At 45.5% G+C, this 18,979-nt stretch overlaps 3 protein-coding genes across 13 annotated transcripts in view; 2 read left to right on the top strand and 1 right to left on the bottom strand.

Moving 5' to 3' along the window:
- MORN3 (MORN repeat containing 3) overlaps window positions 1–2,095 on the top strand; it is a 17,018-nt gene extending 14,923 nt beyond the window's left edge. For all 3 annotated transcript variants that reach the window (XM_021285844.2, XM_065032961.1, XM_065032960.1), the window contains one exon: window positions 1,168–2,095. In XM_021285844.2, the coding sequence (XP_021141519.1) occupies window positions 1,168–1,239 (72 nt within the window). In that variant the 3' untranslated portion in view covers window positions 1,240–2,095. The remainder of the gene's footprint in view (window positions 1–1,167) is intronic.
- LOC102084504 (calcium release-activated calcium channel protein 1) lies at window positions 1,640–18,979 on the bottom strand. Of its 2 annotated transcripts, none has more exons than XM_065032969.1 (2): window positions 18,742–18,979; window positions 1,640–4,907 (listed from the first exon to the last, which is right to left on the bottom strand). In XM_065032969.1, exons 1-2 carry the CDS (start codon window positions 18,862–18,864, stop codon window positions 4,341–4,343), a joined length of 690 nt encoding a protein of 229 aa, XP_064889041.1. In that variant the 5' UTR covers window positions 18,865–18,979; the 3' UTR covers window positions 1,640–4,340. The 2 variants fall into 2 exon arrangements, with proteins under 2 accessions (XP_064889041.1, XP_064889042.1); XM_065032970.1 differs by lacking the exon at window positions 18,742–18,979 and adding an exon at window positions 11,566–11,870.
- The window catches only part of KDM2B (lysine demethylase 2B), a 113,133-nt gene continuing 105,659 nt past the window's right edge, over window positions 11,506–18,979 (top strand). For 6 of the 8 annotated variants that reach the window (XM_065032920.1, XM_021285776.2, XM_005498240.4 and 3 more), the window contains exon 1: window positions 18,123–18,376. In XM_065032920.1, coding sequence (XP_064888992.1) covers window positions 18,326–18,376 — 51 coding nt within the window. In that variant the 5' untranslated portion in view covers window positions 18,123–18,325. Of the gene's footprint in view, window positions 11,629–11,919; window positions 12,115–12,580; window positions 12,655–18,122; window positions 18,377–18,979 lie in introns of those variants that run through there. The other 2 variants (XM_065032917.1, XM_065032916.1) reach the window with 2 other exon arrangements.

The following is an 18,979-nucleotide window of genomic DNA, read 5'->3' as shown; positions in this document are numbered from 1 at the left end:
GCAGACCCACGCGGGCTGACCACGCTGCGTTACCCCAGTGACACCGGTGAAGCGCCTGTGGTCCTCTGCTCCATGGACGGGCTTGTTGCAAACGATATTGGGCATGTGCAGCTACCGACAGACACAGCAGAGATGTATCTCTGCTTCCCTTAATCGTTCAAATCTGGTTTCTATAGCAAGGGCCCTTTGAGCACGGAGATTTTTGACAAGCCAGTTAATCCTGTAAGTCCTAGGCACACCCACAGCAGCGCAGAATAATAAACATCAAATACTCACCAGGGAAAAACAAGCTCCATTTTGCAAAGAGTGAAAGGAGCAGCACTTCTGTAGCTAAAAATATTTACCTTACAAGGCTTGTCAAAGGTCAGCCCAGAACGGCCTCTTCAACAACCCAGCCCTGGGATGAATTGCCATCTCACTAAGGCAGAACGTTCAAGTCTGTGGCTGTTTATTTAACTCCCTGAAGGCAAAGTTATGAGCCAATTTTCTTCTGCTCCGCGAGCAAAAAGAAAGCACCAGCTTTCACTGTTGTTATTGTGCTTTCCATCAGAAGGGATTTATTGATCTCAGAATATGAAGTAACAGATAAAAGGAGGAAAATTGACTTCAGATTTTCATAAACCTTTTGCCAAATTACTGTCGCGAGCAGCCATTGGACTAAAGTCAGCTTCTGCCGAGCTTCTGCGCGGGAGAAGCGTCACTGCTCGTCTTCATTAGCAAATACAAGGAACAAAAAGGACAGAAAACTGCTGAAAACTAGAGACAGATTGTCACAAACTTTGATAGAATCCAGTGTGGGTGATGGGGTTGTGTCGAGGCAGGATCTGAACGTAACTGCAGATGGGAAAGACAACGTGGTGGACTTGGGGTATTTGCTGTTATTATTGGAGCCAAGGCTTTGGAAGGTGTAACAAAGTAAGAGAAGGGCTGGATGTTTTCTGCCTGGGAGAACACCCAGAGCTATTTCAAGGAGATGAAGTGATGTTCAATGTGCTAATAAAGTTAGGAAAGTGTAGCAAGGTTTCTAAAAGAGTAATTGAAAGGCTGCAATATAAACTAACGTCCTGATACACGGGAAAGTCTCTGTTAATGCTGTAGTAATCGTGTCTATAAACCTTAAGCTTCTTCAATTACACTGCATAACGGATTTGTGTTCTTTCTATTTAGATTGAACTGGCTGATCCAGATGGTGTTTTAGCAGAGGCCCAGGCGATGTTTGATGACAGCCAAGATGAATAACCGGATGCTGAAGATAAAAAAAGATGCAAGATAAGAGCACGATCCGGGGTTACTTATTCATTTGAGTCTGAAATCCACACTCCGGTGTGCGGTGTGGGGGTCGGGGTCGCTATTCCCTCAAGGGTACCCACGTTTACTTCACGCTGTGGGTGGTTTTGCTCAGGGGCCGCCTCCCCCCACTGTTATTTTGGAAAAAGAAAATAGTCCCAAGATTTAAGCAGCGCTGACAGAAGGAAAGGCGTATTAACTACCTCCTATTTATACCTGCCTGCACAAAGAGGAAATTTTATCTTCATATTATGCACATTCACGAGATCCTCAGAAACACAGCTATGATTTACACAATATAGTTGAAGAGAGAAGGCATATAGAGAAAATAAGCATATTGTAGGCCTGTAGATAACAAATAATCGTCAACAATTGAGTACATTTTATTGCATTACAGTATCTGAGATCTAAATAAGTGATATACAATAACCGATGTTTAAAATGCTTGAGGTAAATGCGTAATACCATTAGTATAAATAAGGGATAAAAACCAAATTCTAAGTGCACTCTTTAACCTTCAGATCCGCGTGTGTGGGTCTGGTCGCTGCACGGGGCACAGAGCGTGCCCAAGGTGTAACTTCCGCGACCATTTCCACAGCTGGAAAATGAAACATCCTTGATATCATGGCTTAAAGTGCAGAAAACAGTCAGAAAAGCAGCTGTAATAACAGCTCTATTAGTTCAGAACCTACCAGCTCGAGAAAGTTAAAAATAAGGTTGTCCCATTAGCTTCTAATTCTGTATTTCCTAAACGAAACCCAAACCTCCACACTCCTCTGTCACTTTGTAAAAGATCCACACACAAAAAGAGAATTCAGCTACTTATCCCGGTCAGCACAGAATTTTACAAAATTAACTTGGAAAATACGTCTTCTGCACTTCCATTCAAAATAATGTAACTTTAAAATACACAATTTATGGACAGAAGCCAATTTTTAAGCCTGACAGCACCCTTGTAACCTTTTGCTCTAGTATGAATATGGAGTCAGGTTTTCTTCCTTTACGGGGGGGTTTAAGAGTCTTTTTTCCCCAAGACGGGATGGGTATTCCAGGAAAGGACGGGAAAATACATTTTGTGCCTACTACTAAGATTTTGGAATGCTGCTTTATTAATGCCTTTACTAACATAACCCTTCCTGTGCTCCATCAATGAACACCTATGGGACTGTAGCCACAATTCTCATCATCATCAGATTCACAGCAGTAATAGAATATACTCGAAGCACAATGTAATTAACGGCAGAGCTGGAGAAAATCCAGTTTGGCCTCTGGATGCCGGAAGGACTTGTGAAAATGGCAAGTGGAAAGCTGTTCTCTGGTTGTGAACCAAGAACGCCACTGAAAACAAACCCCAAAAAAAGCGCAGCAGGTTTTTTATGGTTATTTTTCAGAATACGAACACACTACGGGCAACCTCGTCAACACTTCCCACTGTGTGGTGGTGCTGACCTGAGGAATCAGTCCCGTTCGCTTCATGAGGGTGCTGGAGTAGCAAACACACTGCCACCCTACCCAGAGACATCCTGCTGCTTGTCAATGCGTCAGATAACCTGAGGGAGGTTGGGCGCGGGACACCGCGTTCAGCCCAGGTCGGTCGGGTACAGCTCCGCCGTCTTGTCACGTTCACTCCTCTCTAATTGCAGACTCCCGGATTCCTGTTCCACAGTGTTAGCTACGGTAGGAAGTCAAGTTTTGTTCTGTTAGACCTGAAACCTGTCTCAGGTTGTATTCAAAAAACAGCTTTTACCCATTAAAGCCCAAAGCTGCTCCACAGAAGAACCGCATTCCAAAGAATTCTGCTTCCAGCCACAGCCAGAATGACGGCCGCGGCCCAGGACAGCTGCTGCAATCTCTCTTGGACAGGCCTCTTATCTAAGAGACCAAATGGAAGTTTTTACTTAAAGAAGAAATAAAAACACCCCAGCACAGTAGCCTCATTGTCACAGACGTGTGTCTGAAAGTAAGCAGCAATATTAATCACAAGGAACCTACTTTCATAAATAAATGTACATACAAGTAGTCTTTCAGGTCTTTCGGAAGCAAAAAGAACGTGTAACAAGTTATTAAATACAACACGTAGGCAAGAAGACTTTTTCTAAACAAGGAAGACCAAGGCAGAGCTAATTACTTGGGAATCCAATGCAGAGAAAGCACCTTTTGCTGCTTGTATCTGAGGATTTATTAAAAATATATTTTTAATAGAAAAGTACAAAATAGTTACTACTTTGGCTTGGAAAAAAAACCCAGCAGTGGTTCTGATTTTCAAGCAAAAAAAATTATCCAGTGGTAATTTCCATCTAGTTCCTTCTTTTTAAAAAAAGATTCCTAAATGGGAAACAGGCAAATCTATCTCTCCAGACAGTATTTGCCAGCTCTTGAGAACTTTAAAACAGTTATTGCTTTTATTTTCTTCCAAGGAAGAGTAGAGTAGAGTCTCATTCCTATTCATGTGGCCATACCACATTGCAGTAAAACTAGTCATGGGTGTTTAGCAAGTTATAAAATGTGTAACTACCAAGGGGAAAAGGCATTGGAGAAATCAGTGAAGTAATAATTACTTGGCAGCAAAACATACTGGGGGAAGTGGTGGGAAAGCTTTCACTTCTACCATCTGTCAGGCTTTCCAGAGAGAACAGCGCTAGCACCAAAACCAAGTGCTAATTGCTGCACATCCCAAGTAATTTGTATCATGCCACGCAATATGGATCGGACAAGCAGTATCTTCTAGTAAATGCCAACATCAAACAAAGAGAAAAGACAAGCTTCTCTACCCATCTCTAACAAATAGCCCAATTTACAGTGCTATTTTCCAGGAGTTTGTACAGCCACCATTCAGCAAGAAGCAACCTGACAGCGCTCAGGGGAGGGACGCCCGTTCCTCCGGGTGTCAGCCAAAATGTTATGAAAGGAACGTTTATCCTCTCTAAAGGGTTAGAACAACATTTATAACCTCTCTTTAAACAGTAATCAACAGTTCGACGACTTGATCCGCAGGGGAGTCAACATAACAAGGCAGAAGCAGTATAGTGGGTTTATTTTCTGTAAGTACAGGTTTATGGAAAATGGGTAACAGCCGAGGAGATGGTATCACCTCTGTGATCCAGTTGATCCTGGAGCCGTGCAAATTCAGCAAGTTCATTCAGTTCCTGGAATTGCCTGTCTGTTTTATGGCTCACCAGTGACCTGTAGAAGTGGACTGCAAAGACAATGAATATCAATCCAAAGGGAACCATGATAGATGTGGATGCAATGGCTGCTGCCTGTCCTGATGTGATTGTAGAACTGTTGTTCTGGTTTGGATTATCAGATTGCTTCTTTAAAGGAAGAAACTTCACCCAACACAGTAACACCACCTCTGCAAGAAAGAGCAAAGTCCCAATGACAGTAGAAAACGCCCACGCGAGCTCAATGTGCCGATGCATACGCTCATGAGGAGACTCCTTGACAGAGTTGAGATTATGGACATTGCTAACGGCCTCTATGTTTGGGAGAATGCAGGTACTTATCATGAGTGCAAAGAGGTGAACGGCCACGAGGACGGTGGTGCAGGCACTGAAGGCTATCAGGAGCCCTTGAGGGTGGTCATCTTCTGAGTTTATCTGAACTTCTACCATAGCCACCTGAAAAGGACAGAAAGAGATCCAATTACCTACAAGTTATTTGCATAGAGATGGTTTTAAGTCCAAATCACATTTCCAGAAGATCATCTGATCCAGACAAAATAATATCCTGCATTTAAATTTCTCTCTGTGTCAATCCACACCCTTTTCACTAGGTCCAAATTTAGGTCTGAGCACGGGCCACCGTTTTCACACTTACTGTTTGGTTGCAGGATAAACCACCAGTACACACAACAGCTCTTCACGGCACAAGCACCTTGTCTCCTCTGCTCATCCCAACAGCTGAACTTTGTGATCGACATACTTGGGACTCCTAAGGTGAAACGTTTATTCTTTCCTGTCTTATATTGGACAGGCAGCTTTTGATCTTTTACTATAAACTTTGCTGGGTATTAGAAAATGTGTCCCATACATATGTAGAAGGAATATTGCAAGAAGTCTTTTGAAGTTGTTACCTGTAACATGGAAGCCTGTGAAGGCAGCAGACTGCCCACCGCAGTCCTGATGGCTCTTCTTGGATTTTTAAGTTCTGAAGAGCAGAAGCCTCTCAATAGAAAGAACAACTTTCCTTGGGGCTCCCAGCTATATTTTTGCACTCAAAATAAGTATTTAAGCAGACTCTAGCACAAAGATCCAAAACAAAGATTCAAACCCTGTTATTTTGCAAGATCTGAGCCAAGCTACATCCAGTGCAGGATCCCACCTTCTTATGCTCCCAGACCCAGCACGTTCCAGGACACCGGAACTCTTAACCGCTAACACGCCAACATACTAAGCTGAGGGTTTTTTTCAGACATGTTTCAACAGGCATTCAAGGCCATTTGCCAATATTTTAATGCCTTTATTGAAAGCTTTAATTGTCATAAGCCAAACCACCCAGCCAACTAGCACACAGTTTCCAAGTGTTACAAGAAACTCAACAAAAAGTTATGTTATAGTATATAAATGCATATACAATTCTTACTCAAAGTCTTAAAACATAACGTACCAGTTGTCTTGGAGATACTTTTCATTTCAACAGAGCATCAAGAAGAAATCTTTTTTCCTCTTCTTACTCTAGCCTGAGCTGAAAAGCTAAATAATTACATTTAATCTCAATGTACCTGTTTCTGATTTAGCTATAATTATATGCATGATGTTAAAATATTGCAAGAATCCAAGTTAAATTAATTAGCCTTCAGATGCTCGGCCAGCTCTGTGTCTAGATAAGCACTGACAGAATCACAGGGACAACTGTTACAAGGAGACCTCTAGACCAGGAATCCAAGTCTTCCTGGGTTAAAAAGATTTCATTTTAACACTGCTGGGTGTTTCCCCAAGTGAGTGACCCCAGGAGTACCAACAACCATTATACACTGACGGGATGGCTTAAATGGGAGTTTGAACGACCCAAGCAAGGCTTTGGTTTGTATGGCTGCAAACAGGTTAGTACAGACCCGCTTTGCGCAGGGAGATGGTTGGGGAGGTAGGTCCCAAACCACCTCTCAGAATAAGAGTTTTCTGAAATCCAGCAAGACTGTGGTTGTTTCTTCACCCTTATTACAATTTACCCCACGAGCAGGAAGGGCGTCACTTCCTTCAGCTCAAACCACAACACACAGTTACTTACTGTAATTCCAAGTGTACTCTCTCAATAACAACAACCGTGGGCAGCACCAACACCACTTCACAGGTAGACTACAGTGGCTGCAAAAATACTTGTATTGACACTGAAGGGATCACAGCTTTGTAGGCTGAGCCCTCCGAAGGATGAGTGTAAGAGCCCCCCCTTGAACTTCCAAGACAGACACACCAGGTGCAGCTCCACAACACACCAACAACTCTCTGCAGATCACAAGTTCTCCAGAAAGGGAGCTGGATGTTTTCTTTAAATGGAGCAATGAGAAAATGTGATGGAAGCTAGAGGGTACGTGCATAAAAGACAAAAGACACAAGGGAGTTTTTCACGGGTTCACAGACAGGACAGAAAAAATGATGGTGACACCAACGAGCTGGACAGAGACACCCATGAGCAAAGAGAAAATGCACCAAGTTGCAGTTGTAACTGAGGCTGTGTCAGAAAGGCAAAAAAGCCTTTTTTATTCATTCAGGATTAATAGATACTTCAGAACTCACTTCAAACAGAGACTTTTGGGGAGGTCATAGGATGCAGAATGCCTGAAAGATTTCAGGCTACTAAAGTGCATGGAAAGTCTCCGGGGAGGCACAGCAAAGCCTCCTTGTGCTCATGTTTGGCAGAGTAACTCCAGCTTGACCCCGAAGTGAAAAATCAGTTCATGTTTTCTGTCTCCTGCAACTGTCAAGGAAGCTAATTTGGGAACCCTTGCACTAAAAACTAGCAGAAAAACTGCCAGCTCTTTTCAGTCTCAAGTCTCTGTTCTTTACTTCCTGGGCCAAGCTTGAGCCAGGCACCTAAAACAAAAAGCCCCATTTTTCATTCTGAGGCGCCGTGCCTGTTTTCAAACAGCGATACAAAGCATCACAAGTTCTTCTCCCCTTTGCTCACGCTGCGATTCCAAAATGCATAGACCACAACTGCTCTTGCAAGGTAACACTCGCAAAACCAGGGCCCCGGTGAGCTCAACCGGTACGACCCAAACCCATACAAAGAATTCATAGGTACGTGCTGATGTTTCATACAGGACGTTTTCCTGTGTCCTCTCACTCGGTTTCTACGCTGGTTCAGAAGACAGGCCCCCCAGGGCAGGTCACCCACATCTGCACAGTATCCAATATACTTCAGCACCTTCTCCTTCACCACTTTCCAAGCTTCTTGGACCAAAATCAAGCATGATTTTGACAGCTCTGGTGCTGCAGGCATCCCATCTCACCGCACTATCATGGAATAAAGCAGGTTGGAAGACACCTCAAGAGGTCATCTGGTCTAATCCCTGGCTCACAGAAGAGCTAACTTTAACTTCAGATCACCCTGCAGATACGACTGACAGATTTACTACAGCCCTTGACAAAGCTGTAAACCTAAAATGCAGCTTCTTGGCAAAATTAAAGGATGCTGGTGACATTAAGATGCAGGACCATAGTTCACATAAGCCTAAAGAAGGTGGGCATGCAGATGCTTTCAAAGACAACTGATTTGAACACAGAATCACGTTAAGGCTTCTGACAGCTCTGGATTTCAGAGTCATGGCAGCCTGAACACCAGCCTATTGCAAGAAATTCAACAACTTGCCCTCCAGAAGAATCCACATTTCAGTTTTATTTAACATTTAATATCCTGAAATAGATTCATTTCACTTGTGTATAATGCTTCCGTGTCTTACTAGACCAGTGGCAACAAAAGGTTGCTTTCATGCCTGAAACAGAAGGAACCTTTCATATGTGGGAAGATTATTCAGAGCACAGTTCTAACCTGTAAGTGCAATAGCAATGTAAAAGGTGAGCGGTGGCAGAAGCCAAGAAACTGGGACTGTAACGCTTTCCTGCAGGTTACAAAAATGCAGCCATGCTGACAAAATGATGCTGACAACCCAGCTTAATTGTCCAAACACAAAGAACCTACCAGCAGCCTGTCTGCACTGGAGCGCCTGACACCGCTGCTGCCGGTGGGGATGAGCGAGCGCTTGCAATATTGGATACAATCTGCAAAATATTTCCGGCGTTCAGATAAACTGGATTAAGAAATAGACAGTCATGAAGGGAAAAAAAAGGATCCTATATTGGTAGGTGGAGTATAACACAGGAGCAAGAAATACTCGATGGTGCACAGAGGGAGCCCTCTGTTCTTTCATGGACTACGCGTACCCTACAATCTACAACTTCATCACCTCTCACAATTTGAGAGCTGATATTACTTTTTGGCCCCATAAACTGGAAAAGTGTACTCAATGCAAGACTGTAAACTTAAGACATATGGCCCTGGCTGATAGCATCCATGGAAACCTGCACAAGGGAACTGCTCGGGTTCACCCTGGGAGCTTCCCTGGAACACCAGTTTGCAATCAACACGTTTCCAAAGCTGACACGCAGCGGCAAACCACGACGTGCATAGCTCTAAAACAAAACTAAGTGTGAAATGGGCTTTTAATCAATCTTATCCGTGGAAGCATAACACTTCTGAGTTTGAAACCTGGCCGAGCATTTCATACTCTGCACGTCAGTGACCAGGGCAATCTCTTGACTTCGGCCATGCATCACTTAACCAGGGCATGCTAACTAGTCTTCAGGGAACAAACTCTGCAAAACGGCTGCAGTCATACACAAAATTAGGACAAATAAAGTTGAGCAGGGATACACTTAGCTCATGGCAGAGGATGCAAGTTCTGTTTATTTAAGTGCAGGGATGAATGGGGCTGGCATGGAAACGAGCACGTTCCGGACAATTCCCATCAATTTGCTGGGTGGTCCTGGATGTGTCATTTAGACTCTTCCTTGTGTCGATAAGGAAAACAGAGGAACAATGATGCTTAATTGCTGTTGTAAGCTTCAGATCCAAGACTAGATTGTACTTTAGCAGCATTTTGTTCAAACATCAGGTGCCAAAGAATCTGCTGAATTTGATAAACAATGCATAGATGTGACAGCAGAACGAAGGCCCCGCTTTTCAAGGCAGAGTTGTGAAGGACAACTTCAAAAGATAAGCGAAGTTATTCAAAAGAAATCTAAAAATACTTGAAAGTTAAGTCAGCTCTTCTGAAAATAGATTAGGAAGTCTCAGCTACAGGACCATCTGTCATAGCAAAACCAACGTGGCTACAAGTTGATTTCCAGCGAGATCTTGTTAAAGCGAAAAACAAAAGTGAATTTTTTTTGAGAGGGGTAACATCCGGAAAATGAAAGTACGATGAATGTTCACACATAACGTTCCTGGCAACTAGAGATCGTGTTAATAGGAACAAGTGGCTTTTCCCTGAAACATCCTAAACAACATCAATTCAAAAGCAGCAGTTTTCAGCTGCAGGACACTGAACTCCTGGAACTCTTCTAAAGCACCGAGAAACAAGTAGAAGCAGCTTTGTCTCATCCATCCACGGGACAGAGTTCACATAGCATATATTTAGAGAAAATCCAAACGGATTTAAGAGATTAAGTATGACTTTTAAATAATAATATTTTATTTATACAGACTCATAAAAGTTGTAAAAGCCATCAAACTACAGGGTGAGGTTTTTTTCTGTGTTCTTTCTCTCCACATAAAAGCTTGACCCAAGAAACCACCCCGACAAACTGCTCTGACACAGGAGAACGGGCGCACAACAAGGAAAACTCATTAACAGACACGGGGTATGATCTACCAGCCTGATGCATGTTACCCAAGGAGAACCAACTCAAATATGCCGCTGCACTCACACAGCCGCCTGTCAGTCACCCGAACCCCCGGCCACTGTCACCCCGAGGAGTTCCAGGCTGTTTTTAGTCATTGAAGGAGGCCGGTGACATTTATTTGACCGTCAGAAGCTGCTGCAGCCCGGCTGCTGTTTTCAAACAGCATCCTCGGATTGTAACAATGGCTCTTAAGGGGAATATATTTTATGGGTGAAAATACCTTGGTAAAAGTGGGGCAAAAATCAACCCAAAACATATCAGAGCTGTACAACTCGGTATTTACAACTATGAAGCATATGTAACACGGATGGAATAAAGGGGCTGACGGCAGAGTTAGCAGTTTAGTATGTTAGAGGACAGGGCATACGAAGAAGCTTGTAAATTACCGTATTTCAATCTTTCTGCAGCTTTGACGTAATTAGGATCACTGGACTACGTTTTCATACCAAACCCGAAACGAAAAAACATACCAACAAAGACGACATTTCGAAAACATGCACAGAACTCCAAACTAAGCAACACTCCAGATTTCCTTAAAAAAACAAGTTCAGAACATCGTTAACGGCAGACGACTAATGATGGATGTAATGAACCGGGGGGACACCGCCAATTCGATCAGTTTATTTCCTTAATTTATCTAAAAGTAGCTCAAGCGCAGCCCCCGCTTGTGTCCAGGTGCGCGGTTGTGCCCTGGGGAGAGGGCGGGGGCGCAAAGGACTTGGTGCTCCTGCTATCGGAGCGCCGAGCGAAATGAAAAATAATAATGATTTTTAAAAAGCATGCTAATATCCACATTTACAGCACTCCACACGGTATCCCATGAGAGCCAGCGGGAGGAACGTGTGATTCCTGGCACGCCGAGCATCCCCCGCGCGAAAAATGAGCGAAAAAACCCCAAACCAGCAGGAGATAGCGGAGCTGTTGGGCGGAGATGGAGCCGTGAGGCAGCTTTTGCCTTGGGCATGACAGCTCTCCACAGAACACCGGCTGCCGACGCGAGTTCCCGGGCTTCCCAAGCCCGCTGCTCCCGGGGCGGCCCCGGCGCCTCCTCCCCGGCCCGGCCGCCGCCCGGCTGCGCTGGCCCGGCTGCCCGGAGGGCTGGGAGCCGGGGCGGGCCCGGCGAGCCCGGGAAGAGGCGCCAGGTCCCGCCCCGCTTCCCGCCGCCCCGGGTGCCACACGCCGCCTCAGGGGCCGCGCTCGTCCCCGTCCTCCCCCCTCCCCGCTGCAGCCACCAGCCCGGCGGGAGGCGGCGAGTCCTCCGGTCGGAAAAAGGAGAAGCGGCGGCACCGCTCCTCGCACCCGGCTCGCTGCTGCCGGGGAGGCCGCGGGCCGCCCGCCAGAGCCCCCTGCCCGCCGGGCGAAGCCGGGCGCTCACCATGGCGAAGCCGGAGAGCAGCGCGGAGGTGCGGCTGGAGGCTTTCAGCTTGGCGCGGCTCAGGTAGAGCTTCCGCCAGGACAGCGCCTGCATCGAGTGCTCGTTCAGGCTCATGGGCTCCGGGGGCGGCGGGCTGAGGAGCGGAGCGGGAGGGACAAGGCGGCAACGGCGGCTCCTTCCGGCGGGAGAGCGAGGGCACCAGCTGCGCTAACACCCCATGGCGCCCGGCGGCAGCTCCTGCCGGTGCTGGGGCCGCGCCTGCCGCCGCGCCGCTGCGAGCCTGCGCCCCGCCGGGCACCGCCCCACTGGGCGGCCCGGCCCGGCCCCGCTCCGCCTCGGCCGCTTCCCGGCAGCCCTCGAGGGAGCCTGAGGGCGGGCGGGCGTCGTGCTCCGGAGGCCCCTTCCCGCCGCGGCGCTGAGGGACGCGCGGCCTCCTCGGTGCTGCCTCTGGGGGAGACGCGGCCCCTCAGCGGGTCTGCCGTGGGCGAACCCCCGCAGCGAGGCCCAGCGGGAGCCCGGGGTGCGGCCTCCGGGCGGCTGCGGCGGCGGGTGAGCAGGCGGAGGTTGGGGTGTTGTTGACCGGAATCTGTCGTTGTCAGTCAGCTCTGCACGGCCCTGCCGGCGCTGGGCGCCGCTCGGGGATGGGGTGTCCCCCCGCGCCTCGCTGCCTTCCCTCACAGCACCACCACAAAACCACCTCTCCCCGACTTCCTTCTTCAGCCTCCCCTCCGAAGAAGCTTAAACGTTTAACCTACATCTGTCCTGCACATCTGAAACAGTCTGAGCACCCACCCTCGCTTCCAATTAAAATTGATACACCCGTTTGTTACATAATTAAGGTTTTCATTGCCATCCCGGAGTTTCTGATAAACTTGTTTTTTATCAGCAAGCAGTTGCTAAAGTTGATTAAGCAGAACATTTCAACAGATACATATGGCAGTGTTGAAAGGATTTTTTTATTACCATGTTCATGCAACCCCGTTAAACCATTTTTTTTTTCTCATGTATTTTACAGAGGGAAAAAATGAGGCATAGAGCAGATCTGCATAGCGAATACATGGTACAGTTATGAAGATGATTTCTGAAAAGGTGAGGCTTATTACAATGCTTGTGCCACATCAAACTTGTGGGTCTGGAGAATTAAGGGACGTGTAAGAAACTTGTTGATTCCTAGTAAGAAAATTTCTGATTTTAACATGAGAAATAATACTGGACAAGGATTCTTTTCTATTCACAGGCATGTGGATGGTCACATTTGAGCTGAATCATTGCAATGCTAGTTCCATTGGAAATCAAAATCTTTGGTGATTTCCTATTTTTGCATGGAAATTTCCCACCTTATTTCCACACAGGAAAAATGCAGCAGTCTTTTACCATTTTTGCTTTGTTCTTCACACATTTCTGTGATTTACAAGCTCGTTCATTTACTTATGCACAGTAAAGGTGATGACAGGCTATACCATCACAGGTCACTTAATGCTTTTCATTGACATGGCATTCTTTTAAGACAGACTTAGTTAAAACATCCAGGAAAAAAAAAATCTTAACTATTTGAAGTCTTTGGAGGCATTCCCAGAAACTACCACTTCTTACCACGTAGATTTGATCTTATTCCTTCCTCAATAAATAAACAGAGTCTTCTTCTTGCTATAAACAACTTTTGGTTAGATTTTTATCTACAGGGCCATTAAAACACCTCTGTAGGAGAATGAGTTTGACTTAGTCTTTCCATAAAAGCCTTTGCTGTTGTATGAAATGGACTCCAAGGAGTGTTTGCCCCCTGCTCTCTCTTTTATGGATGACAGTGGTACTGTATAGGATCCACTTGAGTGAAAGTCCAGCCTAAGTTAGCATTATAAAATACTACTCTGTTTGGTGTGCTTTAATTCTTAAAAAAATAAAAGCTGTAAGACCTCATCACCACCATCAGCTTTTTCTGTCTCCCACTGATGCCTTAGGCTAAGTCTGAGCACCACATTGCAAAGCGATGACTAACAACCATATTGTGATTTCATTACCACATTTTACTTGGGAGATATGATAACCATCAAAAAACCAGTAACGTAAAACTTCCTCCATGTCTCAAGCAAACATTTAAGTCTTTGTCATTTAGTTCCTGTGGAATCATATTTTGCATTGCTGCTCATAAGCTATGAAAAACGTTTATGTAAGTGTACATAACCAGGATTTTGGTTTTTTCTGTGCAAAACTACAGCTCAACTGTAACATAATGGGTGAGTACTATTGCACAAATAATAGGTCCTGACCTGTTCCCTAAAATCAGATTTCTCTAAAAAAAAATCCTGCAAGAGACATACAGCTCAGAAGGACTTTAAGTGTCTTTCTAAAGAGTTGTATTAAAATAGACTCTTTGAACTCTATTGTCTCTCTGTTCTTCTGTCCATCACTCCTATTACTGTTTATCAGGAAGGACTTTGAAAGAGAACAACGTTGCGCACTGATGTATGAGCTCATATTTCATTCAAGGAAACAGTACAGAAAAGGACCTACTGAATCAGTAAAGAAATCTCATCTCATACCATCCTCTTTCCAATGTGCAATTTTAGGCTCCCCAAGCCCCAGCGTTATAGCTTTAAAATAAACAATATTTATTTTTCTATCAGAAATTTAAAAACCGGTTTGTTAAATAGGAAAACACAAATGAAGAATCAAGCCGCCTTCTGCAACTAAAACACTGGGACTGTAGCAGTGTACCCTTTTTCCCCGCTCCATTCTGAGGTACAAACTAAACCAGGGTAAATTCTTTCATTCCCAACTCCAATTACTCGTTACTACACACCTCTGCACTGCCACTCTAGGGTTAGCTGAAACAAAAAGAGTCAGCCATGGTTAATTAACTCTTAGAAATGCTTCAGGGAGTTCTTGTGGCATCATGCTGGAGGTCAAAGCCGTGGTTGGATGTTCCCTCTGATCAGTGCAGTTGCAGGAGGCCACCAAAAGGGTGTAGTCCTGCACTCCTCCAGCTCACCCCCCAGATCACACCCATCGAATGGCTGCGGAGCTTCGCTGAATTCACCTAGTGAAAAAAATAAACGCATTTCTTAATGGGTGCGTTTTCTTCTGGATCAGCTCATTGAACTGATTTACCCTGTGGCTACACGAACACCAGACCTAGTGCAGGAGAAAGGAGGGACACACATGCAAGAGAAAGGGAACTGGCTCTTTGAGCAGCAGGCTGTTATTACCCCTAATTAGAGGCAATGTCAACCCATTCTCTGGATCATTTATGCATGAACACAATCGGAGCACGTGGCAGAAGTCCAAGTTTCTTTCCAGAAAGCCCTGAGAAATCTGCACACTGTCACAAGGATCCTCATCGTTTTTTTGCTGCTAAAAATGTACTGCTGTGTTTTCTGTAGGAGGACGGAATAAGAAGAATAGGTTCACCATGTACCATATGATTAATGTGATAGGGTACTGAGCACGCAAAGGTGCTACCCTCTCACAGCAGTTTTTCTAAAACATATTTCCAGCTTCACATGCAAATCATCACTTCCATTTGTTCTTGTACCAAAACCAAATCAGGTTACCAGAAAATGGAAATTATGGTAGATCTGCATTAAAAACAACACATTAGATGTTGCAAAAGGCACATAAAGGTTTGTCAGCAGTCCCAAGCAGCAAGGAGGTTAAGACAAGCATCTCTGCAAGTCTCATCTAAAGTAGAGCTTAAAGTTTAGTTGGTGGAATATCCGCAGAGGAAGGGGTTTGACCTGTCATGTCCACAAAAAAAATGTGTAATTTTAAACTTATTTCATAAAACAATGAAATGGTTAAATATCTAGTCTTCCATGTTAACCCAAGGCATCACATGGAATTGTGGGTCTTACAGGATAAAAGATAATTTTGAAAATGTTTTAGGATTATTTCAGTCCACTCTGAAATAACTATGTTTGAAAGCTCAATAGGGGTGAAATTAAACCATTTCTTCACACAGCCTTCCCAAGCGCAAGTTCTTATTTTAGCATGAGCCCTGCAGTACAAGTTTAATTAAATGACAGCTCCTACTTCACGCTAACAAGGTCAGGATCCAGCCCATTGTCATGATTAGAGCTTAAATCTCAACATCTTATACATTAAGTTACGTTAACATCCACTAAAAAAGTTTTATTGTGGGTTGGTGGTGGGGTTTTGTTTGTTTCTTTCTTTTAATAGAGTTCAGACTAGTCCATTTCTCAGTGATCGCTGCTCCCTTTTCACGGTATTTATAGGTGAAATGTTTTTTGGGGGTATTTTTGCCCATGCCGGGCACTGCTTGTCAGGGCCCAGCTCCAGCACTGCTGGAAACCTGCGCCGTGACCCGTTTGGAGGGGAAACGAGCCCAACACGCATCTGCCGGCACTTGACCTGTGGCCTGAAGCACACGGGTTTAATATTGCTTTTAAATGTCTTCATCCTATCTAATGCAGCTGTGGATGTTCTCATCATCCACATCCTACCTCCCCCCCTTTATTCTTTCTAGTTCTGTTGAGACAGTTTTTTTGTTACTTATACACTGATTCCAGTACTATTTCAATGGTAAAATGAATTGTAGTTTAAGAGGAATCATTTCTGTCTTAAAACAAGCTTAAAAACGTGGTTTATATTTTTGGAAATGAATTGATTAAAATAGTGCTATTTCCGAAATGCATTTATTTCCATACTTCAGTAATGTGCTCTGGTGTTTCCAGGTGTATGTGATTAATACAGTCTTTAGTGAGCTTGCTTAATACACCAAAAGTCTCAGAATGCTCAAGTCCAAAAAAAAAATAGAAAGAAAAATGAATTTATTTTCTTTAGTGTATCTGTTCTGTCTTTTTTGGTGGACTTTTGTAGAATGGATGGATTATGTGTTTTTTGTCTGATGATTCTCTAGTAACATCCATTTATCTTGTACAAGTGCTCTGGCCTCAATCCTACAGATGTACACATGCATTTCATTTAAAGATTGAGTAATCTTAGTTGAAAGGTCAACATATGCATACATCTTTTCAGGATTATGAATTAATAATGCACTTGCTATAACAGACATCTGGAATCCACACTTCAGTATATAGCCTATAACAACACTTCTATATGATAATAAAGTTCAATCATCCGCAAATAGCGAGATGTTAGAGAAAGACTACACGATTTTTCAAGATTCTGCAAACAGTTATTGGCAGATGCAGAAGGAGAAACTCACTGCCTTAAATCCTGAATTAGAACTCAATCCTCTCCTGTTTTTATTCACATGTCATGGTTCATTAAAATAGGGATCTTTCCAAAGAGATGACTGGCAAGGCTTGAAAGGTGGAGCTTTAATGTGTTTTATCTTCTTTGTAATATTTAAGACATTCATATAGTACCCAGAAAGTAACTGGTTAGGTATGCAAAGGGAAACTTGATGATTGTGAATATGTTTCTGTTGGTAGAAGCAGACAGGAATAGTAAAGAAAAAAAATGCCATATTTTAAGAAAAACTTCAGTCTCTTTTTAACTGATCTGAGATTGGAAGCCATAGAAAGACAGTTTGAAATTTACTTCTGGGATCTGTACTGCTTAGATCAGAGCACTCCCCGTTTTTGCTGGCCCAGGACAGACAACAGCAAACAAGCGCTTATGAAGGTAGAGACACATTTATTCTCAATGTCCATATAAGAAAATTGCAAAAAGCAAAGCAGAGGAGCCGTGTCGAAGCCATCAGCCCCCAGCCATGGGTTTAGGTACTTTCTATGTCCCTTTCTTGGGGTGCAGGGGGAGGTCAAGGATGCAGAGGGTTGGGAACCCAGAGGCTCTTGAAAGCCTGCACTCTGATCCCGCTCATGCAATAAGATGGTCCCAACATTCGCTCAGCATCAATTTAGAGTAAATGTGAACCGGTGCTCTAGAAATTAAACCCTAATAATTAGTCGTAGGATCCCACAGTATCTCTGTACTTAAGATTTTCAGTTTCAGTAGCTACTTTATGTAATTTTTACCTACTTTTTCATACGATTTCTACCTACCTGTTGTACACGCACATCACAAAGGCAATTTCGCTTTATTTAACACCGAGTAACACATGATAAATGCTAGAACCTGCTCTCACAAGGCAAACACAGGCGCAGATCTTGGAGTAGCCCGGGGTGCCCTCGGCGGGGCCACCTGGCCGAGCCCCCCTAAGAGAGGGGACCGAAGCGAAGCCGAGTGCTTAATTGCCCACAGTAATTAACCGCAATTCCATCTGTTAAGGTTATTTTCCGGTGTTTGCTGCGTTAACTCTCCGCTCTTCAGAGAGGCGCGCCCGGGTTCAACCAGGCGGCGCTCAGCCCGACCCCTCGGTTTTAGCAAAACCGCGCAACTTTCCGGTACCCGCGCAGGGACCGCCCGCGCCTTTGTGGTGCCCCCTCCCCTCCCCTCCGCGGGGCTCCGCGCCCGCTCAGCGCCTGCGTACGGCGCCCAGCACCGGCGGCCCAGCCCAGCCCAGCCCGGTATCGCGCCGCCGCCGCCCCCGGACACCCCCCCCCTACCGCCACCCCCCCCGCTCCTGTTTACGTTCCGGGCACTGCGACGCCTGCGCCCCCGCTCCGCACGCAGTTGCCTGAAAATGGTTCCTTAGGACTTTGCAAAACGCGTCGCCGCCGCCGCCCCCCTCCCCTTCCCTCCCCCTCCCCCCCCCCAAAAAAAAAAAAGTGCTGGTGCAAAATTGCAAAACTTTAGAGAGACCTGGCTGGCTTTTGTTTTTCCTCCTCCCCATTTGGGCCAAAAATGCAGGACAGGAACTGTTGACAATTAAGTGATGAAACTCTCCAAAAAAATGGAGGCAGAGAAAGACTCTGGAAGAAGATTGGTGTGTAGCTGGCTTCTGTCTATTTCCTATTTGTGCCTTTTAATTGATTTTTGATTAATTGTTTGCAAAGGGAGAAATGCATGTAAAACGCAGGCAGCGCAGCGACTTAGTTTGCGAGAGCAGCTTAGACACTGGGGAAGGGGGTGGAATTTAACCGAGGGGGAAGGAGAGGGTGGGACGATAATATATTATTATTTTTTTTCCTGTGGGTAAGGGTTTGTGCTGATCCACCGCGCGTGTGTGCAGGGCTTGCTGCCGGGCCGGGTTTGCAGGGAGACATTTACCGGGAGAGGGACAGAGCCGGTGCACCGGGTCCCCGCCGTCCCCCACACCCCCCCAAGAAAAACCCCCGCACCGGGACCTACCTTTGTGCGCGGCCGCCCGTCCCCCGCTGCCGCCGGCATTGCCGGGGGCCCCGCCGTCCCCAGCCCCGGCTCCGCCGCAACTTCCCGGGGTAGCAGCACCGGGCCTACTTCCCCCCCCCCCATTTAACTCATTCCGGCCCGCGGACCCCCCGGCTTTGGGCGCTGAGCAGCGTGCGGGGGGAGCGGGGTGGGGGCTGCGCATCCATCGCGGCGTTACATAAAGCGATCTGGTTTTTAA

The sequence above is a fragment of the Columba livia genome, chromosome 17, assembly GCF_036013475.1.
Source record: "Columba livia isolate bColLiv1 breed racing homer chromosome 17, bColLiv1.pat.W.v2, whole genome shotgun sequence".
Lineage (NCBI taxonomy): Eukaryota > Metazoa > Chordata > Aves > Columbiformes > Columbidae > Columba > Columba livia.
The sequence above is the reverse complement of the archived record's forward strand: the minus strand, read 5'-3'. Positions and strand labels throughout refer to the sequence as shown.

Excerpts from the sequence above, each read along its gene's own strand:
- LOC102084504 (XM_065032969.1), bottom strand. The coding sequence starts at position 18,864 with ATGGGGGGGGGGGAAGTAGGCCCGGTGCTGCTACCCCGGGAAGTTGCG. Across the intron at positions 4,908-18,741 it reads ACGGGCGGCCGCGCACAAAG|GTGGCTATGGTAGAAGTTCA; the intron begins GTAGGTCCCGGT and ends TGTCCTTTTCAG.